The sequence below is a fragment of the Cercospora kikuchii genome (genome assembly GCF_019650295.1).
Source record: "Cercospora kikuchii DNA, contig_00004, whole genome shotgun sequence".
In the NCBI taxonomy this organism is placed as follows: domain Eukaryota; kingdom Fungi; phylum Ascomycota; class Dothideomycetes; order Mycosphaerellales; family Mycosphaerellaceae; genus Cercospora; species Cercospora kikuchii.
Genome location: NW_025408585.1, coordinates 4,063,390 through 4,091,021, shown reverse-complemented (window position 1 = coordinate 4,091,021; position 27,632 = coordinate 4,063,390). Strand labels below are relative to the sequence as shown.

The following is a 27,632-nucleotide window of genomic DNA, read 5'->3' as shown; positions in this document are numbered from 1 at the left end:
CACGAAAGCTCAGTCATATCTGGGATCATAATCTCGCAGCAGGCTCGACCGTCAACGTTCCTGTCTTTGCAACCAGATACTCCTCAATAGCAACCTGCAGCCCGGCCTCTTTCCCGTAACCTGACGATTTTATACCGCCGAAGGGTGACTCAGCACACGATGCATTACCTGATCATTGATCTCTCAGCTGAGTTGCAACCACAACGGTCTTACCCACTTACCGGTATTCATGCCAACCATTCCAGCTTCAAGACTTTCCAACAAGCGGTAAGAGCGAGAGACGTCTCTTGTGAAGAAGTAGGCCGCAAGCCCCATGTCCGTATTATTTGCTGCCTTGACAGCTTCTGTCTCTGTGTCAAATCGATAAAGAGCCAACAGAGGACCGAAGATCTCTTCCTGACTTGTGAGCATATCCGCCTTCATGTCTGCAATGATGGTTGGTTGCCAGAAGTGGCCTCTGGGCACTCTAGCCCTCTGGCCACCGCAGAGTATTCGGCCTCCTTTGGCGACTGCATCTGCGACATGTCGCTCAAGCTTGTCGAGCCCGCGGGATGTTGTCAAGGCCCCCATCGTTACACCTTCTTCTGCACCGTGGCCCACGCGGATCCGTTCAACCGTTGCGTCTCGAATCATGGCAGCAAATTGATCGTAAACGCCACTCTGCACATATACCCGATTTGCATGTGTGCAAGCTTGTCCAGCCGTCCGCCATTTCAAGACCATGAGAGCTTCCACCGCGGCCTGCAGATCGGCGTCATTGAATACCAGAAAAGGACAGTTACCTCCGAGCTCCAGGGTCAGCTTCTTCAAGCCAAAGCTGCAATGCGATGCGATTATTTGTCCGACGCTCGTGCTTCCTGTGAAGGTAACTTTCCGAACACATGGATGTCTGCACAGTGCCTCGCTTGTCCCAGGCGTCGACTTGCTATCGGTAGTAATAATGTTCAACACTCCAGGGGCGAAACCCGCCCTGATCGCCAGGTCTGCCAATGCCAGCGTACTGAGAGGTGTCTCCGGAGATGGTTTGACAATCATGGTACATCCTGCAGCCAAAGCTGCTGCAACCTTGCGAATTACCATGGCTACTGGGAAGTTCCATGGCACAAGGGCAACACTGACTCCGATGGGCTGTTTTATAACGAGAGTTCGACGATTGGACACTGATGGTTGGGCTATGCTACCGCGGACTCGTTCTGCTTCTCCTGCGAACCACCAAGCGAAGCCGAGGGCGTAGTCTACCTCACCAAGAGCTTCGGCCATTGGCTTTCCTGTTTCGTAAACGACCAGCTTCGCGATGTCGCGTCGTGCATCGGTGATGAGTTTGTTCCATCTGAGGAGAGTCTGGGCTCTGATGCGAGGATTGATGTAGCGATACTCTCTTGAGTTCGAGGATTCGATGGTAAGTGGTTATCAAGAGTACGTCAGACACGCCCGCACTCACTCAAATGCAGTTTGTGCAGACCTCACATAGCGATCCACATCGTCCGGCTCGTTGACTGGACATAATGCGAAAACGATGCCCGTGCCCGGGTCTAGCAATTGTTAGACGAGCTGGCATAATTGACAATCAAGCATAACTATCTCACCTTCGATGTCGAAACGTCGACCACCAATCGAGCCCACCCACTGGCCGTGCAGCAGAGACTTTTCGTGGAGTAGAGAGGGATCATCCAATTGGAAGGGAAGATTGGTAGCCATCTTCGCATGCGGCACAGATGAAGTCAGTCGATGACTGTGCGATATATGCGATATATCAGAGCAGGCGAATCTCCCACGAAGTTGTGATGCCACGGAAATTTCGTTTTCCGTGCCCAGTAGGGAAGGGAGGCAATCCGGAATTTTCTTTCTGGAATCCGAATTGCGTACCTGAATTTTCCGCGGGCCCACGTACAGCGGAAATTCCATTGTAAACTCCAAAATCCCGTGCACAGCCAGCATTACACATCCGCGGGTTCGTTGCAACAAATCTTGACGCTTTTGATGCGATGTAGCCTGACGGTCATGTGAGATCGACATGCTTCGAGTGCAGCTGTCCGTTCACTGGAGTGATAGACTTCTAGCTTCGATACGTGGGATACCAGTCTAGCATCAAAATAATGGCACATAATGGGAACGAAGGAAATTCATTGGATTCAAACGAACACTACAATCTAGACTTCGCACGCGAGCAACACTCCTCAGCCACACTATTATCAACCAAGACACTCCTATTCACCGATTGCTTCGAAGTGGCGACGTCGAGCCCCGGATTTCCTCTAAAAAAGTTCGCAGGCTTGAGAGTGACTGTCATCTTCTCTGACGGCATCACCGGCCAATCTTCAATGCGTGGGTTGTGGGTAGATCCAAAAGTGTGCCATACCACAATGTCCTCGTTTCGTACAGATGTGGGCATATCAGGGTCCTGACGCCTTCGTTTGATCCCAGACGCAATGCCCTCATCGCCTGAGGACTGCATGGTATGCCGCCCTGCAGGAAACATTTCTTCGTCATCGTAGCGTGTCACCCAGACAGCGTGCTGGCCAAACTCGGATCGTCGGGCGTGGTATGAGTCAGGATGGGCGAGCAGCATCTGGCTTGGAGAGGGAAAGAGCTTGAAGCCGACTGGAGTACCGGTGATGGGGTTGATGCTTCCCTCGTTGATGATCTTGAAGACTCTACCCTTAGAGATGTCCAGGTCGAAGCCGCCTTCTTCTTCGACAATGACTTGTTTCGTAGCATACCCGACGCGGTGCGGATCGAATGCATGCCCTTCCATCTCTGCAGACGACATTGCGTGGGACTCCTCTATTTGGAGAGAGTTGTGGTGGCCATCAAGTGCAGGATCGATCCGGAGGCTGAACAAATGTTGGTGATATGGCGCAAGTACACCAGGAGCTACCACAGTGCCAAAAGGAACCTTGTCTCCAATGTCGATGGGCACTGTGGACAGAATGCCAGTGGCCCGTACCTCGTAGTGGATTGACCCGTCCTGCCCGAACTGGAAGGCGAATATGTACTCGTAGTTGCTCACGGTGATAATGGTTTGCAACACCAGAATGCGAGCACGGGTGACGACTGCATTGTTAGTGCGGAAATTGGTATGCTTCCAAAGAATACCATCGTCTTGTTCATGGCAGCAAACGACGTTAGGCATCTTCAGAGGCTTGCCTGAGCTAGTATTGTGCCATGCATCAAAGTACTTGATAGACCCCAAACAGTCACAGCCGAGCCGTAAATTATTAGCATTGATGCCAGCTCCGTCGTTTCCGAGGTCGAATGCAGCTTTGCGAGTGAAAGGTGGCCGCGGGTCTCCATATGGAACGAACATCTCTGCTAACGAGAGCCGGTAGAAGAGACTCCTTCCATCGTAGCGGACATCATGCAGGGTAAGCCCCTCGCGGTAGTTGAATCCTACCCGCAGACTCCACTTTTCCCACTTCAAGAGGTTTCCCTCTGTCTGGAAAGAGACACCCTCAGGCTGCACAATTTGCAGAGGCTTGGTGGTTGTTCGGTGCGAAGAACGCAAATCGGGATGATATTCGCTCTCATCACAAGGCTGAATCTTACGCCTGTCGAAAGCTCGTGCCTCGTTGTGAATTTCTGTCTCGTCTGCAGCGGATGGCAAACGGTACACTTTTCGAACTGTCAAATTTTCAGACACCTCAGCGCATATGTCTAGGGGGTATGCGTAGTAGTTTGCGTCTGGGTTGTCCCCAAAGAGCATGTAGAACCAACACTGACCCAATATTAGTAATGGTTGTGGATAACGCGAATAAGAAAGCCCGTACCATGGTCGTTCGTTCCGTCATGTCATTCTCCCCGTCTGTCGCATATGCCCATGCTTCCACAATGACATGTGCATTGTCCGGCAGCTTGAGAGTGTCGATTTGCTTCTGGACTCTCGGGTCTGCTCGACATGCCTTCTCCACAGCTTGCATGTAGTCCGAATCGATATAAGAGTGCTTTCCTACGAGGTGCGTGTCTGAAGTTATGGCGCACTCGTTCAGGTTGACAATGAGCTCCCGGAACTCGGTTCGTCCTTGTCGAGTGACAATGATCTGACAGCGAGCGAGTCTACATGGCGGCTGTGGGGGAACTGCTGTTGACTCGTGCTCCGCGTCGAGATATTTGATCATCTGACATTTTGACGGCTCCTTGAGAGTGACCACACGAAAATTGATCTGATGTTCAGAGTACCGCGGACGAATAATGGCTGCAGCTTGTGCTATCTCACCAGGCTGCAATGGATCGAGAGGGTGAGGGTGTTTTGGAGCCATGTGAATTGAAGATCTGGAATGGCTTCGGTAGGACTGAAAGAGTTGTCAAATCGTATGGACGAGTGATCACATTATACAAGAGAGGTCTCCTGCGAGTCTAGTTACAAGCCATTGTAAGGCGTGGCCCTCGGACCGGTGGCCACGCCACTTCTGCTCTGGAATTCCGTGATAGAGAGTTTACGAATTTTCCGCTCACGTGATACCTTTGCCTGATGCTTCGCAGGTGATCTCAACATATAGTCGGCGTACCATCTGGCTGTACTTCCAGCTATGTACTTCCAATCATGACCGAGAATTGGCATCATTCGACAGAGCCAGAGATTGGCCAGGACCTGGACGATGTGGCATCCTTGACTCAAGCTCTCGTTGGGGTCAACTCCGCAAGCCCGACGCTTGGTTTCGTCACTGGGCCAGGAGAAACAGCCATGGCCAAGTTTGTGGCGTCATGGCTAAAGGCTCGAGACATTGAGACGCACTGGCTGGAGAAGACACCAGGACGCCCTTCAGTAGTAGGGATCGTGCGAGGCTCTGGAAATGGGAAGTCCTTGATGCTAAATGGTCACATGGATACTGTGACGCTGGAGGGGTACGATGGCGACGCTCTTGCTGGTCGTGTTGTAGGAAACAAGATATACGGCAGAGGGGCCGCTGATATGAAGAGCGGCCTGGCTGCAGCTATGATCACACTGTCCCGGACAAGAGCCTTGCGACTTGCTGGCGATGTCATCTTGGCGGCTGTTGCTGATGAAGAAGACGCGAGCATTGGAACAATGGAGGTGATTGAAGCTGGGTGGCGAGCGGATGCTGCCATCATAATGGAGCCGACGGGCATGGATATCATTGTCGCTCATAAAGGGTGAGACTCGTGTTCAACAAGCCTATGGGCATCAAAGCTGTCCCACTGGAGACATATACTGACCTTTGCGATGATTTATCTGTAGATTTGTCGTGTACGAGACGACCATTTTTGGGGTCGCGGCGCATGGATCAAGACCGGAGCTCGGAGTTGATGCCATTTGTAAAGCGGGCCATGTCTTGGTAGCAATCGATGCACTGGCAACACGACTGCAAAATACAGCTTGCTCCAGCGGTAGGCCTGAGATCGATGTGCCGAGTGTGCACGTTGGCTTAATTAAAGGTGGAGAAGAGATATCGTCGTTCCCAGCGAAGTGTACACTTTGGGTCCAGCGACGCATAACGCCGGACGAGACCGCAGAAACTGCTCGATTGGAGCTTCAAGCCATACTTGACCAGCTTGCTGCTGCGGACGTCGATTTCCGCTTTGAGCTAAGGACCCTCATGACGCGTCTGCCGTATGTCATCGCAGACAGTGATCCATTTGTGCAGCTGGTTGCTCGACACGCAACGCAAGCGATGAAAACTCCAGCGGTACTGAGAGGTGAAAAGTATTGGACCGACATGGCTCTGCTTGGCGACGCGGGCATTCCAGGGGTGGTCTGGGGTCCTCGAGGATTTGGCCTACATTCAAAGCAGGAGTGGGTCGAAATAGATTCCATATACCAGCTTGTGACGGCGCTAGTTGCAATTGCGGATGAGTTCTGTCTCTGATGGTCATAAGGCCCATGTAACAGCGTTCAATCGAAGTTTTCTGTGTGCGAATGTCCACCTGAAGTGAAGCATGCGATCTGTGACTGGCGGATTCTGCGAGGCTTCCATCCTGCAGGTTCCCCATATTTATCATCGACCATGGACCGCTCTCCCAGCTCTTCCCACCGATCGAGCGTGGTTATTCCCTTCAAAGTCAAGTCTTCTCAAGCTGAGAATGTTTCTCTCTGTTCACTCTTGTGCCCTTCAGCTACTTGTCTCGTGATTCTTTCGGCGCAGCGAAGACCTCGAGGATACAATCAGCTGCGCGATTTGCCCAGGTGGTATAGCTTGTTCCATGTCCGCAAGGGCCGTTCAAGCTAAGCGGCGCGATGTCATCTGTTATTGCAGACCCTGCTAGTGTTGTCTTGATATCCGTGAACCGGTCAAAAGTCAGATCGAGTTGCTTAGGTGTCGAGGAATTGAGGTAGAATTTCAAGACTTCGGTACGTAGTTGAGACGATACTTTTACAGTACTTTGTAAGTATCTGGTACTCGTGCAAAGTGCAATCGCGGTCGCTTACGTGAAACCATGTTCCTCTGCCGGCTTCTCCTTCCCCAGAACTTTCTCTAATCCATCACCCTCTTGGCTGCGGCACAACGCCTGCAGAGGACATCTTATCTCGCTAGGATGATAGCGCATCTATCCGACTAAAAGAAGCAAAGTTAGCAAAGCGAGTGAACACGCGAATCGAAGAGCCTGTTGCTCCCATATCGACGTGAGAGGCATGGTGAAACGCCACGTTCACGGCTAGCCATCGTCCACGGAGGAAAGATGATTAACTCTTCGCCGTTGTGGCAGTAAGGTGACTACTCGCCGACTGCCCCGTCCTTGTCCAGGCGTCCGCTTCAAGTGCTTGACTTGCTAAATACGTTTGATGACGCCGTTGATACAGGCCGCGAGACGCAGCACCGCTGCACCGTTGCAACCGCGTCGGGGTTGTTATTCAGAAGCCAAGACCGCAGTGCCGATCTGATGAGATTTTTTAGGGCTGGATTGGCTCGTATTGCTCGAAAGAGACGAATAGGGAGAAGGCGGGGATTAATAAGTGTATGCAAGGGGTCCCTGAAGCTTGGCCGAGGAACACGTGCATGGGGGGAAACAGAGACACGACTTAAGACTTGAATTTCCGCCACGACTCATCGTTCTTGAATATAGTCAGCTATGGTCTCATGTACTGCAGCACGCTTTCCCCGACAAGTTACAAATTCTCGCAGCACGATCCGATCGTCAGCCACAAGCGACGCCCTACAAAACTGTGCCAGATCGCGATTCATCATTACTTCAGTGGGATCAATTCGGCTACACATTCACGTCCAAACCTTTGCCCTGACTCTAGAGATGTGAATATGCCGACTGATACAAGCCGCTTTATTAGCTAGAGCACAACATTATGCATACACAGCCTTCTTCGGCGATACACATTCCGAGCCAAGGCAAATCTCCGAATAAATAACTCGGCAGTAGCGCACAGACACCATAAGTCAGCGAAGTTGTTGGCAGCAACATATATCAAAACAGAAGACGCGCAAGATTGCCAGCCATTTCAAACATCACAATTGTTGCTGGACAACACTCTACATTCTTCTCATTTCATTACCAATCCTTGACGAGCTTCTACTACATAAAGAAAGACAAAAGACATCAAGAAAATTCCACCATGAAGGCTACAACACTTACCGCAATCGTTGTCTTCCTTGCAGGCGCTTCTGCTGCACCTACAGGCCAAGGTATGCGCAATATTCCGCTCCTCTATTGCATCGAGACGAAGTCTGACTTTGGTTTGCAGATAAGCGACAAATCACCTGCATGGCATTAATTCCACAGTGCATGGGCGGTAAAAGTCTGTTTCCAGAGATTAAAATTGGAGATACATATCCCTTCGGAATCAGAGGAAAGTCCAACTAGTATCTCATCTGCATCGCGGTTAGAGATTCTAGTGAGCTCGAGGCTACTATCAAGGGCATTGACGACGAGAGCCGGGAGCTTACGTGTCAAATGATCCAGAGTAAATACTACAATCAAAGCACCATTCAGCAAAGCAGTAAGATTCTTGTGTTTGACAGGCAAGGACGAGGAAAATGAGCACATTGCAACGGCTGGAGAATCCTACACCTGCAAAGAGGCTGCTTCCTGCCAGCGTAAAGTTTGACCGTGTACCTCGCCTTGAGCTTCATGAACTGTATCTGCCGTGTTGATCCGATTCACTTGCTTCTTATGGTATGCAAATTTTTGTAGAGATGGCCAGAGATGGCGCATGGCACGTGATGAAAAGCCTGAAACATTTTCTATGATCTATGAAGTTCTGTGGTCGCTCTCCAAACCGAATCCTAGACAAGTTTGACGTCTATACTGACTGACGATTGAGCAGATGGTGTCCTCTCTTAGCCGAATCGGCGATACTGTTGGTGATCTCGCTGGGGTGAATCGCATTGTACAGAGCAAAAACGAACAGCATCAGGCATGCGTCGAAGATGTACAGATAGACCTCATGTTTGAGCAGGTATCCGTTGTTGCCCTGCAAATATTCCACGACGCGAAAGACGGATCGGATGAAGATGGCCAGACTGACACCGAGTAGTGCCCAGCAGTGCCTTTTCCACGGTAGGCCGGAGTTGTAACTGCTGGAGGTGGAGACTTTGTTCATGCGCCAGTAAAAGGTGGTGCTGGCGATCATGAAGAAGCCAAAGAAGAAGATCTGCACGAATAGTCCAGCCACGACGATCTTCTCTCCGGTCTCCATGGCGGAAAGTGTGCCGCTGGACATGATTCCTCCTCCTGCTCCTTGTCCGATGATGGCAATGACGTCGCCCGTCACGAAGATTTTCGTCAGCCACTGCTTGCGCACAATCGAAAAGCGCTCCCCATTTGTGGCGAGGATGATTCGGCCGAGTGTCATGTAAATCGATGCAGCGCAGAAGGCCGGGGCAATGAGCAAAGTCATGGACTGGAGAATGTACGGTCCGAGGGCCCATTGGTCATTCGCTGAGATCGCTCGCCCGATGTACCCCACGATCTCGCCTGCAATTCTTCTTGTCAGCTTTCATTGCATAAGAAGCGCGAAATTTGCATCACGGGCAAGGGAAGTACGTACAGAAACCTCCGATGAGGAAGGGAATGAGATACCACGTTCGCGATCGGACGCATTGGGCAACATGTAAACCAACTGTGCCGCTGAAGACGATAGTGAAGATGACGGCTGCGGCTAGGCTTGGATGATAGCGGTAGAGGACGAAGGCGTTCGGGTCGTCCAGGGCGGGATGATTTCCTGAAGACATGGTGTCGAAAACAGAACTTTTGTGGGTGGAATCAGTCTTCGTGGCTCGTTCAGTCGGCCGAAGAAGAAGACGCGGTAGCTGTGTAGGAAGATTCGAATTTGCAATGAAGGGAAGAAGCTAAGAGTAGAAGAGCCTGGCTGGTGAATGCAATCATGGCCCCGGGAATGCTTCACTCTTATGCCTCAAATGCTCTTGCCGACAGAGAATGGTAGCGAAGCAGATACGGCCAGGCAGCCGCATAAACATGAAAGTCTTGTACAGCCCCAAGAAAAGATTGCGTATGGGTCTTCTAGTCGGATCTCATGCGTATCGCGTTTAGCCGTACGGCAGACCTAAATGGCTCCGGCCTACAGGTGCGAAGGGCGGCGGCGACAGCCCGCACATGGCAGTCAACGCCGGGACGAGACGCTATTTTCTGCATTTTTCTGCCTCTGAAAGGCCAGATGAGATCTAGTGTGCGATGTAACCGACTGAATCTGCATAGGGCTGAAGAAAGTGCGTACCAAAGGGGCAGAATGCGAGATGCGAAATGCGAAATACGAAATACGCTGGACGCGCCGACCCTTCAGCCACATTCGGACCGTCTGCATTGGCCACTCGGCGCCCGAGATATGGCTTGGCGCGGCTGCCTACGATTCGACTTCGGCCTCGTCTGAACTACATCACTTCTCCTGCTCGACTGTGTAACTTGTATAAAAGCAAAGGAACCGAGCAGCAATGGATTCATCAACAGCAGCCACAGCTGAAGCATCGATAGCCCCCAACGATTTCGACACAGGATAATCATGAAGACGTCCACGATTTCCGTCGCCCTGCTTGGAGTTTTGGGAGAAGCCCTGAACGTCCCATGCACCGGAAAGACATCGCTCAAGTATGAGGCAGGACAAAAGAGTCTTCTCGTAGGTTCTGGAGCGATCAATCCAGCATACCTTGACGACCCCGCATTCGGTGCTGTTCTGGACAGAGAATTTAAGAGCCTGTCACCAGAAAACGAGCTGAAATGGAACTTTGTCAACCCAAGCGAAGGATACTACAACTGGACTGGACTGGATCGCCTGGTGCAATTCGCACACGAACATGACATGGTCATCAAAGGACACGGCTTGATCTCAGGCTGCTGCAATCCAGACTACATTCTCAACATCACCGAGCCTGACGTGCTCCATGCTGCAATGACGTCTCACTTCGAAGCCGTCATGCATCGCTACGCCGACAGTATGGACCGCTGGGACGTCGTGTCCGAGGCTTTGGAATCATTGGGCGGCGGACTCCAGAAGAACTTCTTCTACAACATCTCCGGACCAGGCTACATTGCCGATGCTTTCCGTATCGCTCGCGCCGCAGATCCGAAAGCCAAGCTCTTCCTCAATGAGAACCTTGTCGAAATCTACCCTAATAAGGGCCAAGAACTGTATGATCTGGTCTCTGGACTTGTTGCGGATGGTGTTCCCATCGATGGCGTCGCGCTGCAGATGCACGTCGTCGAGATTGCCCCTGTTCCGGGTGTCATCATGGACATAGTCAAATCGTACAATGCGCTGGGCTTGGAAGTCTCGATTGCGGAAATGGATGTTCATATCCTTAACTCTACTCTGCAAGCTGAGATCTATGGCGCCGTTCTGAACGAGTCGTTGGCGGCTGGCATCACCGATATCAGCTTCTGGGGTTTTACAGACAAGCATCTCTATACCTTCCTCCCAGGCGCGAAGCCTTTGATGTTCAACGAGACATACTACCCCAAGGCTGCCTACTACGCAACTCATGCCGCGCTGGCAGACTTCGACAGTCGTGTTGAGAGCGATCTGGCGTCACACACGTCTCTCTAAGGACTTAGCCTTTCGTTCCACAGGACCACAAAACTCTGGCTCCCCACTTGAAGACTTTCCAGGTGGTGGCAACTCGGCCCTCATTCACTTACATTCTGTACAAAAGTCTGTTCATGTATCTTACAAAAAGCAATGGTTCTTTTATTTGCCCAATTGTCCGGCTACAAGCTCTTTTTCCAGCTTCTTGAGCATCCCGCAGACTTTTCCCGGTGCAACGGAGCTCGCTCCAGCTTCTCAATTTGGAAGTGATTTTCTTTTTGCACACTCGACAGTGAAACCAAAAATTTCAAGCCTCCGCTGACTACGCTACAGAGTGGCCTCACGCCTCACCAGATCTCATCTTCTGGATTTCGATCGCAACAGCGATCGATCTTCTGCCAACGAAGATCCAGCGCATCAAGCTCATACCTAATTCGCCAACAGAACTCGCGAGCCCGGATGGGATCGATAGGCCAATATTGAGCACCGCAGACGGCGTTCTTTTGCATCACATTCGATGTCCCATCGCTCGCGAACAAAAAGCCACCAGTCATAGTTCTGCATCCAGTATCATGTGCACAAATTCTGTGGGCTTGACAACGAATCCATCAACCAAATTTTGGTTGCACCTACAGTAATGTTCCATGAGATACAGCATCTGAGCGCGTGCCCAAGACTTCACGACGATCATCTCGGGACAGATGTTCTCGTCCCCCCACTTCCGATGCGTCGACCATGCAGTCGGTACCAACCATCCCTAGCTGACATCTGCAAGGTATTTTTAGACTTCGGCGCCATTGCACATCACACGGCGGGGCACGATATGAGAGCTCGGTGTGTTTCAAGACTTTGATATCTTCACAAATCCGAGCTAGACTGACTTCGCTTTGCAATCCCAAAAGCCAAAGGAAGAACACAGCCGGCAAAATGACCACCCAAGACAAAACCCAAGAACTCCTCCAACTCCTCACCAAAGCTCAAGACCTCGTCACAGATCTCACCTCCTCCAACACCCTCGACCCCAAAACCCAAGCCCACCTCACGCAACTCTCCAAAACCCTCCACCAAACCCTCCAACCCCCCGTCGCTCGCATCGCAGACACAATCCAATCCCCCTACCAACTCGGCGTCCTCGCCACAGCCCTCTCAGCCAACTGGCTCCGTCACCTCCACACCGCCGGCCCCTCAGGCCTCACAATCACCGACCTCGCCTCCAAATCCTCCACATCCCCCTCCCTAACCCTCCGTCTAATCCGCTACCTCACCGCCTCCAACTTCATCCGCCAACTGGATGTCGACACTTTCGCCACGACACCTGTAACCTCCCTCCTCACCACCTCCCCCGGCCTCTCCAGCGGAATCCACCACGCAATCCACTGCTACGCCCTCCCCGTCTCCAAAATGCCCGAATTCTTCCTCAAACACGGCTACGATGAACCTTCTGGCCCCGAAACTTGTCTCTATTCCTACGCATATGGACGTTCACATTGGGAAGCCACAACCCAACAACCCGAAATCGCAAAATGGTTTAATGAATTCATGGCCATGGCGACGTTTAGTATGAAGTTTTGGGGGGATGTTTATGACCTCGAAAAACTAAGCATTCAAATCCAAACTAAGCCAGAGGACGGAAATAACGAGGACGGAAATAATGGAGAAGAAGGGATCATGTTAATCGACGTCGGAGGCGGAAGAGGCCACGAATTAGAAAAATTCGCAAAACGAAAAGACAAACTGGGATTAAAAGGAAAATTAATCTTACAAGATCGGAAAGAAGTTCTCGAGCAAGTTCCAGAGGAGTGGAGGGGATTGTTTGACGAGAGGGTTGTGCATGATTTTTTCAAGCCGCAAGAAAAGAAATTTTGGGGGGCGAGGGGGTATTATGTGAGTCGTATCCTCTTCCTTTCACTTCACTTTGAAAGTTACAATGGAAGGAATGAAAGGGTGATTGGCAGAGCTGACATTATATCCCAGATGCGTAAAATCATGCACGATTGGACAGATGGACATTGCGCGACGATTCTGGGACATTTGCGCGATGCGATGAAACCTGGATATTCGACGCTCCTGATTAATGATATTGTTGTGCCGGAACGAGACTGTCAATTAAGGACGGCGTCGTTGGATTTGATCATGTTGACTGTGTGTGCTGGGAAGCAGCGGACGGAGAAGGAGTGGCATGAGCTGGTCGAAAGTGTGAAAGGATTGCAGATTGTGAAGATTTGGCCTTTGGAGGAGAGTGGCGAGAGTGTGATTGAAGTGGTTCGTGGATCTTGATCCGGGTGGTAGGACTTAACTTCATGCAGCTCAAAGATCGTCCGGTCTGAAAAGTCCCGGTCCCAGTGTCTCCTCGCGCGCCGGCTCGGAACCGCGGTTGTGGTATCTCGTGTTTTGTAACGACAGGCGGGCCTTCCTTATTCTCTTTAGAGGCACCTAGTTGATTGGATAGAGTTCGCATATATCGTACACTGACCGAAACCACCGGATCGCCATACTGATGTTCCTCTGTTGCCCTTCCTCGACCGACGCTGCGTGTGTTTGTGCTGTTTAATCGAGGCTCCGTGTTTCTTGCCTCGCCATACCTCATCCGTCCTGATTTTGAACCCGCTTGGCCCGTCTCACCTGCGAAGCCGGAATTCTGTCGCCTCCCATCTTTGAACGTGTTGCCAGTATCCGAGTGTTCTCGGAGCACTCGCTTCAGATCTTTCGATCTTTCTCACTATGGCTAGCTCAGCAGGCACCTTGGCCAGCCTACGAAGAACGATAGCCGTTGTCGCGTATGCCATCCGGCAGCCCATCAGGTAAGCCATCCGAAGGTCCAACCAGACTGCTCCGCCCTCGACTTCCTATTCAAATCACAAATGTCAGAAATGCCTCAAGCCAATCCTTGCCGCCATATCTCATTCGTTCTCTTTCAAAATTCCGCATCATCTCAGTCATAATACGCACCTCCACTCCGCCGTGAACCTCCCTGATGATGTGGCTCCTCATACGACCTCCTACCTTCATACTGCGTCGCACCCTCTCCCGGAGCTCGAGGTCCCACCATCCAGTCCTCCATGGCTAACCAATCACTCCATTGTTTCTCTGCCGCGGCCAGCTCTTCGCCCTTTGCCTCGTCGAGAGGCTTCATAAATGGAACGCTCTCGTCTCCGCCATATCCACTCCCCACATCATACTGTCTCTTACAAGTCCGCCACCCGCCGTGTTTGGCTGCAAACAAGTAATTTCTGCGTTCGCATTCGACGTGCGGCATGATTCCGCGCTCGTAGTCATCGCCAAAGAAGCCGTGCATGATGGCAGGTTTGTCGAAACCTGTCACCACGAGGCGTCGGATGTACGGTATAGGCGAGACGTGTACTTGAGGAGTTGAGCTGTTGTGGTGGTGGCTGCTGCCGGGCAAGTCGCGTGAACGAGGACTGTTGACATTGCTGCCGCTCCGAGAATAAGGATTGAATGTGAAAGGCTGCTGGGAAGCTGAACTGGACGCGGGATTGGAGGATGTCACGGGCGTGGAGAGCCACTGGAATGGAAGGCGAATGTTGATGAGAGCGCAGACGGCTTGCGTGCCTGGCTCATACTGGGCGTGATCGACGAAGTAGCGCTGGCAGGACAGGTAGGCGGGGTGCCAGTCGAGGATGTCGAAGGAGGGATCGCTCAGGCCCACTGGCGGCGTCGGCTGGTGGGAGTCCATGGCGGAGTCGACGGGCGGACGCGTGCTGGAATTTGTGGAGCCGTGATAGTTTACATCGTAGGGAGCGGGGCGGTGGGACGACGAGGAGGAGGAGGAGTAAGAAGCGTAGGGCTGGTGCGGTGGAAGGGAGCCCATGGTCTGGCGGGTGGCGGGCATCGACTAGGCGCGAGTGGTGAAGTCATGCAAAACGGATGCGTTGATCGGTGGAGGTCGAGGTCTGGATATTAGTAGGCGCGTTTCATGCCAGACCACGCGCCCACGGGCTCCACCATCGTTCGTCGGCGAGACTCCCGTCGCATCGCGGATTGCCAACGCCTCATTCTGCGCTCGCTGCGACAGCGGATTTGTGGTGGAGGAACGGTCGGTGTACTCTTCGACCAGAGAAAGAAGGGTCCAGCGCAGGGTCCAGCGTGGTGCATGGATGAAAGCTTCCCCTGCCAGACCGCGCCATGTGCCGGACCGCAGAACCACGAGGCGAGCACGTTGTACAATCTTACCCATTCCAAACACTGTGCACATCACTTCTTATAGGAGATATACCTCCTCTCTGACAAATGCGAGCCAGCCGGAGAAAGCTGACCAGAACCACAGACACCATGACACTCCCTCCAGGAACAGGCAAGGATCACACGTCATAGCCACTCCATCGGAAGAGCCCCTCCAATGCCTCACTATCTACCTTCTCCCTCTGCATCTACACCGCTGACCTCCCACACCACATGTCCCGAATAAAAAAAATGGCTTACTCTCTCGCCACCCGCAAACCCCTCAACAATGGCCACAGCATCCCCTCCATCCACCTCGGCGTCTATCTCATGTCCGGAAAAGAAGCCTCACAAGCCGTGGGACATGCTCTAGACGCAGGTTACCGCGCTGTGGATTCCGCACAAATGTATCACAATGAACGCGAGGTCGGGAATGCGATTCAGAACTGGCTGAAATCTCATCCGGAGGTCACGAGAGAGGATATTCATTATACGACTAAACTTGCGAGTAATAGTGATTATGATCGAGCGAGGAAGAGTATTACGAAAAGTGTGAAAGAGTGTGGATTGGGGTATATTGACTTGTTTCTGTTGCATAGTCCGTATGGAGGGAAACAGGCGCGGTTGGAGAGTTGGAGGGCTGTGGAGGATGCTATTGAGGCGGGGGAGGTGAGGTCGGGTGGTGTTTCGAATTATGGGGAGAAGCATGTGAGTTGCTTCAATCTACTAATTTATGGGATGTTGTGCTGACTTGTAGCACAGATCGATGAACTGCTCTCTTCTAAGCCTCGGATTCTGCCCACAGTCAATCAAATTGAAGTCCATCCATTCAATGCGCGATCGGGTCTCGCACAGTACTGCATGAAGAACAACATCGTGGTGGAAGCTTATGCTCCTCTGGCCCGAGCCTTGCGCATGAAACACCCCGTTATTGTGGACTTGGCCAAGAAATACGGCTGTACAAGTGGACAGCTCATGGTAAGATGGAGTCTTCAACACGGCTACGTACCTTTACCGAAGAGCGTGAGAAAGGAGAGAATCATCGACAATGCACAAATCGAGCAGTTTGAGATTTCAGAAGAAGACATGCAGAGGATGGATAGCCTGGACGAGTACCTGGTCACTGGTGAGTTCGACAGGGAAGGAGCCGGGAATAAGCATTTGAATTTGAGGCTGACGTTGCTACAGATTGGGATCCCTTGGATGCGGATTAGACTTTCGAACCCATGCTACACCCGTAACTCGCCTCATTGATGCGGCGATCAAGACAGTAGCTACCTTCCTCAGGTACCACTGGAAAGCACGAGCAATACGAAGCAGATCAATTGTTAACAGAAGTGGCACCAGATTGTGTTTGAGTACTCGTACAGGTCCACCGTACATCTTTTGTGTTCTGATCCTACAATTTACAGATTAAAGACTCAATCCACCGTACTATCACCACAATTAATCAAAGAAGACTGTCTCAGACTGGACTCTCCACCGGCGCAGAAACAAACCCCGACCCCGAAAACCCCTTCGCCACAATCGGCGACAACTTCTTCGCTCGAGACCTCTCCAACTTCGTCACCACAGACGGCAAACGTGCTTGATGAGTCCCAGAAGCGAGCTGATCAGTATCCGAAGAAATCACTCGCCAAACCTTGTGCCCTTTCAACGCACTCATCACCTTCTGATAAACCTCCTCCGGCGTCCCCATCGCTTCAACTTCAACCAATTTCCCCAAATTTCGATACTTTCCAATCACAGCTGGTGATTCTTTCTCGAATCTTCTCAACCGTCGCTCGAATGTTTTCACGTCGTCATTTGCTCGGGAACGGGAAAGGAAGCGTTGCAAGATGACTTCTGTATCACAAGTCAGCGAAATCGCTAAGACGGGCAGACTTTCTTTCCCGAAACATTCGTCGAATGCTAGGGACTGGATTAGTGTTTTGGGAAAATTGTCCAACAGGATCGCTTTTGCTTCAGAAGATGAACTCACCATCTCACACTCCTGCTTCAAACCCGGTAAAGCACGAATCCACATACTCGTTGGCGTACTCTCGTTTCGTTTCGAACAGACGTACAACACAAGAGCCGGGGGAGCGTGTTCTTTCCATTCGGGACCATAGGATGCGATGAGCCAGGCTTCAGGAATGTCGAAGTCTAGGGCGACGTAGTCGTTTATGTTTGTGTCGGAGACTCCGAGGATTGGGGAGATGGTTTTGGAGCGAAGCCAGTCTCCGCAGGAAAGGTGGTGGATGTTGTGGTTTTGGATCAAGGTTGCGGCGAAGGTTCCTTTGCCGATGCCGCAGGGGCCGAGGAGGAGGATCATGGGGAGCATGGTATCGGAAAGATTTTCTTTTTCTTTTTTTTCGCGACCGGCGCGGATCGTTGGGTGAGATCGTTCCTGTTCTTCAGTTCTTGCAGATGACCTTTCAGATCACGTTGGAGACTGCTGAAAGGGTTTCTGGAGAACTGAAGCTGGAACGATAGGACCGCGATGCTGGAGGGAAGGAATTATTGCTGTGGTTCTGGGAGGGGATATATGCTCTGCTGTGGACTTTGAAAATTGAACAAAGGTCGATTTCCGCTGGGAAAACAAAGGCAAATGGGACAACGTCTGAACGACAGAACAATACCTTTGTTCGGGACATGCTACGCGCATCCTCGCTATGAAAGGTCATGTGACACTTGGATCGATCTGGTCCGGAGGAGTCGATGCAGTAACATTTGAGTGCAAAATGGAACTCGAACAAATCGCATTCCAGACTCTTCGCGGAAAAAGTGGCCTTGACAGCTGGTGTTATGCAGGTCTCATCAATGCCACAATATCTCTACTGGACGCAAACGAACGGGTTCTCAAGTCACTCTCGGCAGTGTGAGGGAACGACAATATATTGTTTCGTAAGCAGCAGGCCGCTTAGTATCTATCGGGAAAACCGCCACACATCGACGCCCAATGATGGTCTCTCAATATCAGTCCGGTGGTCACAAAATGGTACCTGCTCATGCACATTGAGCTGCCACTCACGCCCCAAACGTTGAGGAAATTCTAAGTTCAACAAAGAGAGGCCACGCTGAACACAAACATCGCTGTGGTTACTGTCACATGCAGAACACGCGGGCCGGTGTGTTGGACCCTGCTCTTGAAAAGAGCCCTTTTGAGTGGCTGAGGCTGTTCCTGGGTGGCTTCTCTGGGCATCTCGGAGGACTGGTCATCGTCGAGAGATATCGTCGCTGTGTGTTCACGCTGCCGAAGACTATGGCTTCTCGTTGTAACGCTGCCAGGGTTTTAGATGTCGCTTGAAGAACTATCGGCAGATGCTGAGACCTTGACGCGCCCACAACTCGGATTGATACTCTCTCTTGGGTCTTCTGAAGGGTGTTTCATATCCCTTGGCAAAGAATCTTGTCTCCAGAGCTCATTCGTGGAGGGCCGAGAGCTAAGGCGGAAGCCTGCGCCAGACGCATACTTGATCTCTGCATTGTGCTGTGGCAAAATTGGATGTTGGCCATTGCATTCCGGTACATGGTTCTCTTAATCGATCTCCGCATACGATCTGGGTGAGCACTCTGTTGAAGCCATATTTTCTGCCACTCAAATCTGAGGTTGGCGTATAGAGCTTTTGTGGTTCAGCTGTGAAGGGCCAATGAAGGCTCCAGTAGCACCGAGAAACCCAAGTGGTTTAAATTCATGGTGTGGAACATCAAAGCAGCGAGAGAACGTGCCGTTGAAGGAAGCAGCAGACCTCTGACAACGCTTTTGGCTTGCCGACTTGCTATGCAGCAGTGAGTCGTAAAGCAATAAGAGAGGTTCGTGCGACCGCACGCCTGCTCGGCTTGTTCGTTCGTTCGCTTGCGCGAATCCTACGGGAACGTCTGGAAGTCGGAGAGCCCAAGTAACTGGTCTCAGGGAACAACGATCGCAGAGTATGCCTGCTCGACCACGAGCTGCGAAGTTTCCTGGGCGGCCGCATGTAACCGTGCGTGGAGCGAATTCCGGGAGCAAACAGTACGGACAGCCTCGAGAGACGCAGTTCCCACCTGGACAAACCTCATTTCCGGGACAAAGCAGTGCCAAAGCTCGTAGCAGGAGTGCAGATGCACGTGATGGCACAGATACGAGCAGCCCAAAACCCAAGCGGCAACGCACTTGCCAGAACCGGGAAAGTTCTGATGAAAAAGTCGAGTTCCCGTGCTTGTTCTAAGTAGGGGAGCCGCAATTTTACGCTGGAAATATACAGAGATATGACTTCATCGCAAATTTGCTGTAGGTTGATTGACACATGAGAGCGCATAACCATTGGCTGATATATTACTCCAGCCGTCACCTATCGACATCGCACAGCTTTCACGCCTGCCAGCACTGTTTTAGGAAGTTTGAGACAAGCAATCAGGCTTCTGCCAATGTCTGTCTCAAGGCATGTACTGAGCTATCGTGTAGAAGACGGGTCGCCTCGGTATCTCAGCGGCCCGCTGCATGTATCCATATCAACACGACACAGGAGCAATGGCAGCAGCTATACGCCATTGCATACCCCGACACGCCTTGTCTCGCCGCTTCTGCCCCGCTGGATCACGATGGCCAGCTTGGAGACTTGGTATTTCAGGACTTGTTTGGAATGGATCTCCAGAATGATATCACGAGTCTTCCTGTGGGAGACAACAGGGGTACCTCAGGGAGTGATGAAAGTCGCGATCAAGCAACTCGAAGCGTGGTGCATGAGCAAAGTCCCGCTGCCCTGCCGCCAGATCTGGATTCCTCATCAGGGGCTGAGGCACAAGCCCTCAGTCAGGAGGTGCAGAGACTGGAATGGCTGAAACAGCGAGAAGAGGACCGAGAGATGACATTAGCAAACGTATGGGACGCCTTCTGTCGTTCGGGAAGCCGCGAGACGCAGTACGGAGGATCTCTATGGCGTCTAGTCAGACGATATGCTCCAAGCATATTTGGCACTGCTTCTGCACCGGGCCAGCGCCAGATGCAGCATGCTGCCGCTTCAGAATGGGTACCAGATGCGATTCAAGCAATATCTGAACTGGACTGGGAACAGCTCACTGCAATTCCTCAAACAGACAACCTTTGTGACGGACCTGAAGTCGAATCTGGGTATGGGAGCCCGAATGTGTCGTGAAACTCGATCCAGTCATTGCGCTTGAGATATGATACATCCTGAAAGAATCCAACGTGACGAAGCTGTTTCATTCAAGTAGTCGAACTTCTAAAGCCTCTCGTTCGTTTGGATCGAGGATCTTGCGAAAGAAATCTCCGCGTCGCATTAGCTGTCGGATTGAGGCAGCATCATTGGTTAAAGGCAAGTTCGTACACCTAAACGACGTGTAGGCACGCCAAAGCGTCTCTGCCATATTAAGCTCGTTATAGTAGTTCTTCCAATCTACGATAAACTTCCCAGTCGTAACTACTCTGAATGATATGCTGTAGAGCAGAGACCGTATTGTCGTTGTCGGAGTGCTGCGTAGTCTGGTTTTCGCATTATGCGGCATTGCCGTAGGTAGCCGCAGGATTGTAAGCGCTAAACAGGTGCCAGCCGGAAAGCGACAATTATACGAATACGAAAAGAAGCTTAAACCATAAATGAGGCCTTACTCGTAGACGCTAAGCACGACATCAAATAAGGCTTATTTGTTAGCGCTGACGACAAGCATAAGGTCTTATCCGTGGCATAGGCCTTATGACGAACCGGCGCGAACAAGGGTTCCCCTTCTGCCATTTTTTTTTCCAAGCGTGCATGTAGTCACCATCATGGGCCTGATCGATAGTATGCACATGTCTAGCCCGTTCAAGAGCACTGTTTAATTGCCAAAACCAGCATCATACAAGGACTTCGACGAATAGCAGCGTAACATCCAAGGGAATTACACGCCAGCAAGGTGCGGCAGACTATCGATCGGGCCCAGGGTGGTGACTGTACCACTTCTTCTCACGACAAGATCAGCCCGGCCGCGAGCGTTCAAAATGTGTCGGAAGATATCGCCCATCCGCAAGACTGAGGCAATTTCCATGGTCCTGTTGCATTTCCTGTTGCACCCGGAAGGTCGGATCTGTGTGTGAGTCCTCTTCGAAATTCTGTTCGGAATGCATGGTATTGCAGACGGTGCCTTCACCAACAACGTTCGCGCTCCACCGCTGGTCTCGCACCTTTTGGAGTTCTAGACCACGAGACCAACTGGTCTCGTCCGCCGTTCCAATCCGTTTGGCCCAGGAACTTGATGGTACCATGCACGATTCCTTTTACGATGCCTCGTGAGCGTAGGGGGAACGATGCGCTATTCATAGCCCTTCGAGTCAATCATCGGCACGTTGAAACTTGTTGATCATTCGATTTCGCGGCCCGCAAATGTATGGAAAGACGATCCGCACAGTCAGCGAAGTTGTAAGGTGAAGTAGAGCCCTCAGCGGCGGATCCCAGCACGTTGAAGCTTGTTCATCATTTAGATTTCCGTTCCGCCAACGCAAATGGGACAACACTTCGCTTCGTTAGCGAATTTGTACAAATAAAGTAGAGCCCTCAGCGGCGAATCCCAGCACATTGAAGCTTATTTGGCGATATACTTCCCGTTCTGCGTATGCATATAGCAGACTGTACAGCAGCGATGCAACAAACCAAAGGCTCCGTGGAAGGTGACAACTACCGACGGCGATATCCCAGTCTATGGATGGGCTACTTTTGCCCCAACTTCTATTTTCGAGAACACTTTTTGAGACTTTGAGGAAGCTTCACATATCGTCTGGGGTGCAGAGAGGGTTCACCTCGGCCGCGCAGGTCGAGCGGAAGCACCCAATTTGATGAATACCGGGGTCCAAAAAAATACCAATTCTAGCTTGTGGCCTGAGCTTGAAGACGTCGCGGTTGAAAGTGGAATTACATGCATAGAGCGGTTCATTTTACTAGTAGCGCCTGCCCGGATACGACCTCGATAGAGCTCATGGGAACCCTCCAGGCCCGTGGGAGAACCCTTGAGAACCCGTGCGAGGTCGAAGGAGGCCGATCCGGAGCGCATGGTCTTTCCTAAAGGTCAAGTGTTGGATAGCGCCATCAATTTTTGGAAACGCGTATCATGGCAAACAGGCAATGCTGTCTTCGCTCCCGCTGCACTGCTCACCCGCATGTCATCGTTCACTGTCATCCCGTGGTCTCCAGAATCAGCTTACGGTGTTGGTATAATGCATTGTCCCTTACTAGAGCACCAACAACCGTGCTGCACGCTATGATTAGGATACTGACAATCCTGTTTCACTTCAGTAGACCAATGCTGACTTTCCTTTCTTTTATTATATAACACATGAAGGCAGTACTGGGGAAGCCACACGCAACACTCTTGTACCTCATTCGCAAATCAGTACATCTGCGATAATCTCTATCAGTCAGGCATCATGAAGCTTATCTCTCTCCTTCTCGGACTCCCACTTCTTGCTCTCGGAGCAAGCTTGAAGGCAAGGTCCCTTCCTGACGTCGATGCTGGTTGCAAGATATGCCACCCGGGCGATCCAGCATACGCCAAATGGCAAGCAGACGTCAAGTCCGTTCCCCAAACCCTGATCAATGAAGGGAAGCAATCGTTCAGCAAGTCTTTCCCTCCAGGTACCCAGCCAGCACTCTGCAGTCATGCAGGAGTGAGCTGTGTTCACCTGGAACCAGGATTCGTTTGGGAAAAGAATCCAGCTTCACTCATCCAGGATCCTGTCGGAAAATATTCGATGACAGACGGACGTAAGTACAACCCTGAGGCATATCCCGTTACATTCATGAGCAACCACTTTTTACGGGTCCTTTCCCTCAAAAATACACTAAAGTCGAGGAAATACCCGCTGACAGCATTTATTTGCGATGATCAGGAACGATCTACGCATTCCTCTATTGGAATCACATGCAAAAGTTCAAGAGCACCAATGGCGGTGGCTCGGTCAATTGGTATCCTGCTCACTGCGTCATCGAGTTGGTCGTCAACAGCGGCGCCAAAGCAACTGCCGAAGGCAAAACCTATCTGCCCGGCGGTGGCTTCCACAACCAGGGTAAATACTGCCTCTACGATTACTACACCCCGGTCACGGTGTCTGCGTAAAGCTGGACATTCGAGATCCAAAGGAGATGTGAGGTGGACGATAGCGTGGGGTGGCAAATGGCAGTTGAACGGAGACGATGATGTGAGGTGAAAAAGTGGAATTCCTAGGCGTTGAATAATGTTTGGTATTGAATGGTCACGAATTTTCTTTGTCGAACTGACAACATCTGATTCCAGTCGTGACTCATACGATCGAGATGGTACGACCCTGCACCAATCCTCTAACTCCACGATAGTTGCGACGCTTCTACTAAACGCCCGAGGTACTGGGATGGCCTCTCGAGGCGCCAAGTCCAAAGTATCGCTCTCCTAGTCGTCGAAGAGCTGGTCCGCAAAAGTACGCGCCAATGCCTAAGGCCGACAAACCCGCAGCCATGCCAGCCTCGATGTTCATTGTCCCATCGTAGCCAAGTGATTGAACAGAGGGAATGACAGCATAGCTCAAACCAAAAGCGATGAATCCTCGACCGGCACAGATCACAACAAAGTTCGAAGCTGTCTTGAGAGGGAAACTGTCCGCTGCGTATGTGAGGCCGACGATATTGGCACCCAAAAAGGCAAAGTAGACGCCGTTGAACGGTACTGCGATTGCTGACCAATGCCACTGTGCTGGACTCGCGGCCGCGTAACCGAAAATAATGGCAGAGGCGACGCCAGCGATCGCAGGGATGGCAAGGGTCGGGAGTCGGTACTCCGGCTTGAAGAGGCCATTGTTGCGCCTGCTCATCCATTTGACGAGCGCATCGCTACCATAGCCGAGTATAGGGAGCGCAATCAAACAGACAAAGACCTGGGCGCCTTGAATGTATCCCAAGCTCGTGAAGGGAATGTGGTATGGTGGAGGAATCAGAATGGGTGCGAAGGTGGTGGCTTGGAAGACGTAGATGCCGAGAAACGCGCCGTTGAGCAAGAGCAGCCAGAACAGCAGAGGATGGCAGCAGCCTACGACCACGTCTTTAAGGAATGTCACGACATCTCGCCATTCGCCAAGCTTGGACCATGGCTTCAGATCGTACTTCCATGTGCGTGGGCCATACCTGACCGGGTCCAGAACCACACCATGCTTGGTGGTGACGCGCACGATGGTCGATCCTTCTTCGTCGGTGTGATATTCGCCTTGCGCATCCACGCTCAGGTGGACTTCGCCGGTAGCTGCCTCATCGGGCCGCTTGTAGAGTGGCTCGGTGCCAAAAACGATAACGAACAGGAATACCAAACCGTTCCAGATGGCGAAGAAGCCGTACCACCAGCGCCATCCCCAAGCCGCAACCTGAAATGTGGAGGTGCAGAAAAAGACGCCGACAAATGTGGTCTGAATCGCGATGAACCACGACAGCTTTCGAGCGCGTTCGTGCAGGAAGTGTATCTCTTCGACGATGGTTGGGCACAATGCCTCGCTTTGACCAGCTGCAAGAGCCATGATGTTTCGGGCCGCGATGTGGGTGCTTAGGCTGGTGGAGTAGGCGCAGCCGATGCTTGATGCCATGAGGACCGCGGCACTGATGAGGAAGATCGGACGACGGCCGATGACTGGCGTGAATGGCATGCTGATGAAATTTCCCACGCCCATGAAGAGTGCTGGGTAGATCATGAGGTCTTGGGCTCTCGCTTCTTCTCCTGGATACGACTGTACAACGTTGGTGAAGATCGCACCGAGACCTGATGCGAGGACGACCGAGGAGCAGCCGAATGCGGAGACAATCAACAGGAGAACCCATTTCCGCCATGTAGGTAGGTTCAGAGGATCTGTCGCATCATGTCAGTGGTGGGAGGCGACCAAGAAGTTCATGTTTGAACGCTACCTTTTGGATCTGGGGAGGGAGTAGGGACAAGGACGACCTCGCCGTCGACAACCAGCTTCACATCTCCGAAGTGGTTCCTCTCAGGGCTGTTGATCGAAGACTTCTCGACGTGCTCGACAACGTCTGTTTTCTCCATTGTGAGATATGATGGTAGTTGGATGTGCAAATGAAGCTCCTGTCGTGAAACCGGACTTCGAGAACTATCACCGTATTAAAGAACCCCCAGCAGGGTATCCGCCTTCAACATCCGGGCTCATGGTGGAAGTGCTCCAGACTGTGGTGGCGTGCGGGGTTTTGGCGTTTTCTGGGGAGCGGAGGTGTGGGCGCGACTCTCAGCGATTCATGGCGAAAGTGTGGAGGGCTTCCAGACGAGGCGAGACATTGTTCTTGTGGGAGACGTGACCGCGAGAAGTCCATTGGATCAGCGCCGCATCGCGAGGAGGCGCTCCATCATGTCTGAGCCGCCTTGGAAGTCCATCCGAACCGGCTTGAGAACTGCTCGGTCCGGCCTGGAACTCACTCGAACCGGCTTGGCATGGTGCTTCCAGGCCGAAGCTTGTGATTGGTCGATTGCACGGTATGTCTGCCTCGAGGTCGACAATTAAGAAGCTCGAAGATGAAGACGATTGGGAATGCAGGCATCGATACAGTTACGAAGAAATTCCATCATTGAGCTACATTGTCAATTCTACAAGCTCTTCTTTCAACCCATCACGACCAAATATCAACATGGCCGCTGTGCAGACAATGGCTCCGGCCGATGTGCCTCAGAGGAATGTCCACGCTGATGACATTTTGCAATTTACTCCTAAGACCTACGGTGACTGGAGGGATGACTTCCACAAGTACGGATGCACCGTGGTCAAGGGTGTCATTACTCCAGAGCGTGCTGCATACTACAGAGAGAAGCAGATTGAATGGTTGAAGAAGTTCGATCTGGGATTTGACGAGAATGACAAGAGCACATGGACTGCAGAGCACCTTCCATACAGTTTCAAGGGCGGGTGAGTATTTTCCACCGTATCGTCAACCCCATTGCCGACTGACATGCTGCGCAGTATGTACTTCTTGTATGGTCTTACCCACGAGAACTTCATTTGGGAAGCCCGTTGCGAGCCTGGCGTCATCGATGTCTTCGCAAAGCTGTGGGAGGACGAGGAGCTCATCGTGGCTTTTGATGGCATGAACATTTCGTTCCCTCAGAGAGCTGATGTGAAGTGGTCTCCATGGCCACATTGCGATCAAGCCCCCAAGCGCAAAGGGTGAGCAGGCACCAAAGCTTTGGCTTACAGGAAAAGCTAACAATCGGTCAGCATGCAATCCGTGCAAGGCCTCTTGAACTTCGCCCCAAATGGACCGAAAGATGGCGGCTTGATGCTGATGAAGGGAGCATCGAACTTGTTCGACGAGTTCTTCGCCACCAAGCGTCAATCCTTCGCCCACGAGGACGCACCACCAGCCGATATGGAATTTGAAGACCACTTCTTGTTCTGCGAGTAGGACGTCAAGTGGTTCGAAGCCCGCGGCTGTGAGCTCGTAAAAGTCAACCTCGATCCTGGTGACTTTGTGCTCTGGGACTCGCGTACCATGCACTACGCCTGTTTGCCCGAGGGAGAACAAATCCGACATGTGCAATATATCTGCACGACACCAAGAAAGTTTGCCACACAGGAGACTTTGGACTTGAGGAAACGATTCTTCGATGAGTATAAAGGCACTACTCATTGGCCTCATCGGTATGTTCTCAAAAAGGAGAACAGATTCATGATTTTTACGCCTGCTGACATGATTTCTAGAAATGTGTTTTCCGTCCCCTTCGAGCCTATGCGCGGAGATCAGGTTTGCCCAAAGAATCGCAAGGAGCCATTTGAGAAGCCGGAACTCACTGATACGCTGTTGAAGCTTGTTGGCTGCAAGCCTTATCACTGAAGCATGATGCCTCATGAGTTTTGATACCTCGAATAAGCGTTGGCATTGCATTATTGTTGGACGGTCTTCCATCGTTTACGAGAAATTTACGCATTCGTACAATAGCAGTTGAGTATTTCAAATGACAATCCTGTGTGTATGGCAAGTCAACGTATCATTCGACTGCAGTGTCCCCAGTTCTGCCAACTTACAGCATGTACTCAACATGTCAGGGTATCGAAGTGCATTCTCAGGATAATTGTATTTGGCAGTGGCTATCTGAAATGCTATTGTTCTTCAATAGCAGCCCATGATGCTGCGACCGTCACTGTCGTTGCCGCTGGCACTGATTCACCGCTGCATTCGATCGAGTCTGCGCAACGCAGCACGGCTTTTCTTTCAAACAACACTGCTACTCACTACTTATTATTGTTGTTTCTGACCTCGAGAGACTTTGAGTGAGTTTTGCCATGTCTACGCGGGCAGAACATCAACCTTTGAGCTACATGCAACAGGACCAGACGATGCTTTAGAATGATACAACCACTTTAAACTTTTATCATCGTGCAATATACCTCGTTTGGCCTCGATTCGTCCGTCCTTGACGTGGCACTCGAAATGAGTAAGTGCGGATATGTGATCAAACTGTCGACGCGATGACTTCAATTCGTTGATGGCCTCAAGAACCAATGAGTCGCCCACATGTGTCGTTGCTTAGACGCGTTGCGGCT

The 27,632-nt window shown here is 51.5% G+C and overlaps 13 protein-coding genes across 13 annotated transcripts; 7 read left to right on the top strand and 6 right to left on the bottom strand.

Moving 5' to 3' along the window:
- Positions 1–25: 25 nt before the first annotated feature.
- CKM354_000779900 (uncharacterized protein) lies at positions 26–1,698 on the bottom strand (the record flags this gene model as incomplete). The annotated part of the gene is made up of 4 exons (XM_044803157.1): positions 26–168; positions 222–1,378; positions 1,442–1,532; positions 1,587–1,698. 4 exons carry the CDS (start codon positions 1,696–1,698, stop codon positions 26–28), a joined length of 1,503 nt encoding a protein of 500 aa, XP_044659092.1.
- Positions 1,699–2,143: 445 nt separating this feature from the next.
- CKM354_000779800 (uncharacterized protein) lies at positions 2,144–4,256 on the bottom strand (the record flags this gene model as incomplete). The annotated part of the gene is made up of 2 exons (XM_044803156.1): positions 2,144–3,715; positions 3,768–4,256. The coding sequence occupies 2 exons, from the start codon at positions 4,254–4,256 to the stop codon at positions 2,144–2,146; spliced, it is 2,061 nt and encodes a 686-aa protein (XP_044659091.1).
- A 284-nt stretch (positions 4,257–4,540) lies between these two features.
- On the top strand, positions 4,541–5,825 carry CKM354_000779700 (uncharacterized protein; the record flags this gene model as incomplete). Its single annotated transcript, XM_044803155.1, has 2 exons — positions 4,541–5,112; positions 5,198–5,825. The coding sequence occupies 2 exons, from the start codon at positions 4,541–4,543 to the stop codon at positions 5,823–5,825; spliced, it is 1,200 nt and encodes a 399-aa protein (XP_044659090.1).
- A 2,384-nt stretch (positions 5,826–8,209) lies between these two features.
- On the bottom strand, positions 8,210–9,140 carry CKM354_000779600 (uncharacterized protein; the record flags this gene model as incomplete). The annotated part of the gene is made up of 2 exons (XM_044803154.1): positions 8,210–8,883; positions 8,957–9,140. 2 exons carry the CDS (start codon positions 9,138–9,140, stop codon positions 8,210–8,212), a joined length of 858 nt encoding a protein of 285 aa, XP_044659089.1.
- Positions 9,141–9,925: 785 nt separating this feature from the next.
- CKM354_000779500 (uncharacterized protein) lies at positions 9,926–10,966 on the top strand (the record flags this gene model as incomplete). The annotated part of the gene is made up of 1 exon (XM_044803153.1): positions 9,926–10,966. One exon carries the CDS (start codon positions 9,926–9,928, stop codon positions 10,964–10,966), a length of 1,041 nt encoding a protein of 346 aa, XP_044659088.1.
- A 906-nt stretch (positions 10,967–11,872) lies between these two features.
- CKM354_000779400 (uncharacterized protein) lies at positions 11,873–13,222 on the top strand (the record flags this gene model as incomplete). Its single annotated transcript, XM_044803152.1, has 2 exons — positions 11,873–12,829; positions 12,920–13,222. 2 exons carry the CDS (start codon positions 11,873–11,875, stop codon positions 13,220–13,222), a joined length of 1,260 nt encoding a protein of 419 aa, XP_044659087.1.
- A 474-nt stretch (positions 13,223–13,696) lies between these two features.
- Positions 13,697–14,774, bottom strand: CKM354_000779300 (uncharacterized protein; the record flags this gene model as incomplete). The annotated part of the gene is made up of 2 exons (XM_044803151.1): positions 13,697–13,791; positions 13,895–14,774. The coding sequence occupies 2 exons, from the start codon at positions 14,772–14,774 to the stop codon at positions 13,697–13,699; spliced, it is 975 nt and encodes a 324-aa protein (XP_044659086.1).
- A 584-nt stretch (positions 14,775–15,358) lies between these two features.
- CKM354_000779200 (uncharacterized protein) lies at positions 15,359–16,338 on the top strand (the record flags this gene model as incomplete). The annotated part of the gene is made up of 3 exons (XM_044803150.1): positions 15,359–15,832; positions 15,887–16,250; positions 16,313–16,338. 3 exons carry the CDS (start codon positions 15,359–15,361, stop codon positions 16,336–16,338), a joined length of 864 nt encoding a protein of 287 aa, XP_044659085.1.
- Positions 16,339–16,589: 251 nt separating this feature from the next.
- Positions 16,590–17,447, bottom strand: CKM354_000779100 (uncharacterized protein; the record flags this gene model as incomplete). Its single annotated transcript, XM_044803149.1, has 2 exons — positions 16,590–16,969; positions 17,153–17,447. 2 exons carry the CDS (start codon positions 17,445–17,447, stop codon positions 16,590–16,592), a joined length of 675 nt encoding a protein of 224 aa, XP_044659084.1.
- Positions 17,448–22,502: 5,055 nt separating this feature from the next.
- On the top strand, positions 22,503–23,191 carry CKM354_000779000 (uncharacterized protein; the record flags this gene model as incomplete). The annotated part of the gene is made up of 2 exons (XM_044803148.1): positions 22,503–22,839; positions 22,965–23,191. 2 exons carry the CDS (start codon positions 22,503–22,505, stop codon positions 23,189–23,191), a joined length of 564 nt encoding a protein of 187 aa, XP_044659083.1.
- A 250-nt stretch (positions 23,192–23,441) lies between these two features.
- On the bottom strand, positions 23,442–25,129 carry CKM354_000778900 (uncharacterized protein; the record flags this gene model as incomplete). Its single annotated transcript, XM_044803147.1, has 2 exons — positions 23,442–24,937; positions 24,994–25,129. The coding sequence occupies 2 exons, from the start codon at positions 25,127–25,129 to the stop codon at positions 23,442–23,444; spliced, it is 1,632 nt and encodes a 543-aa protein (XP_044659082.1).
- A 593-nt stretch (positions 25,130–25,722) lies between these two features.
- On the top strand, positions 25,723–26,493 carry CKM354_000778800 (uncharacterized protein; the record flags this gene model as incomplete). The annotated part of the gene is made up of 3 exons (XM_044803146.1): positions 25,723–25,997; positions 26,052–26,255; positions 26,307–26,493. 3 exons carry the CDS (start codon positions 25,723–25,725, stop codon positions 26,491–26,493), a joined length of 666 nt encoding a protein of 221 aa, XP_044659081.1.
- An 87-nt stretch (positions 26,494–26,580) lies between these two features.
- Positions 26,581–26,922, top strand: CKM354_000778700 (uncharacterized protein; the record flags this gene model as incomplete). The annotated part of the gene is made up of 2 exons (XM_044803145.1): positions 26,581–26,729; positions 26,790–26,922. The coding sequence occupies 2 exons, from the start codon at positions 26,581–26,583 to the stop codon at positions 26,920–26,922; spliced, it is 282 nt and encodes a 93-aa protein (XP_044659080.1).
- Between the last annotated feature and the right edge of the window lie 710 nt (positions 26,923–27,632).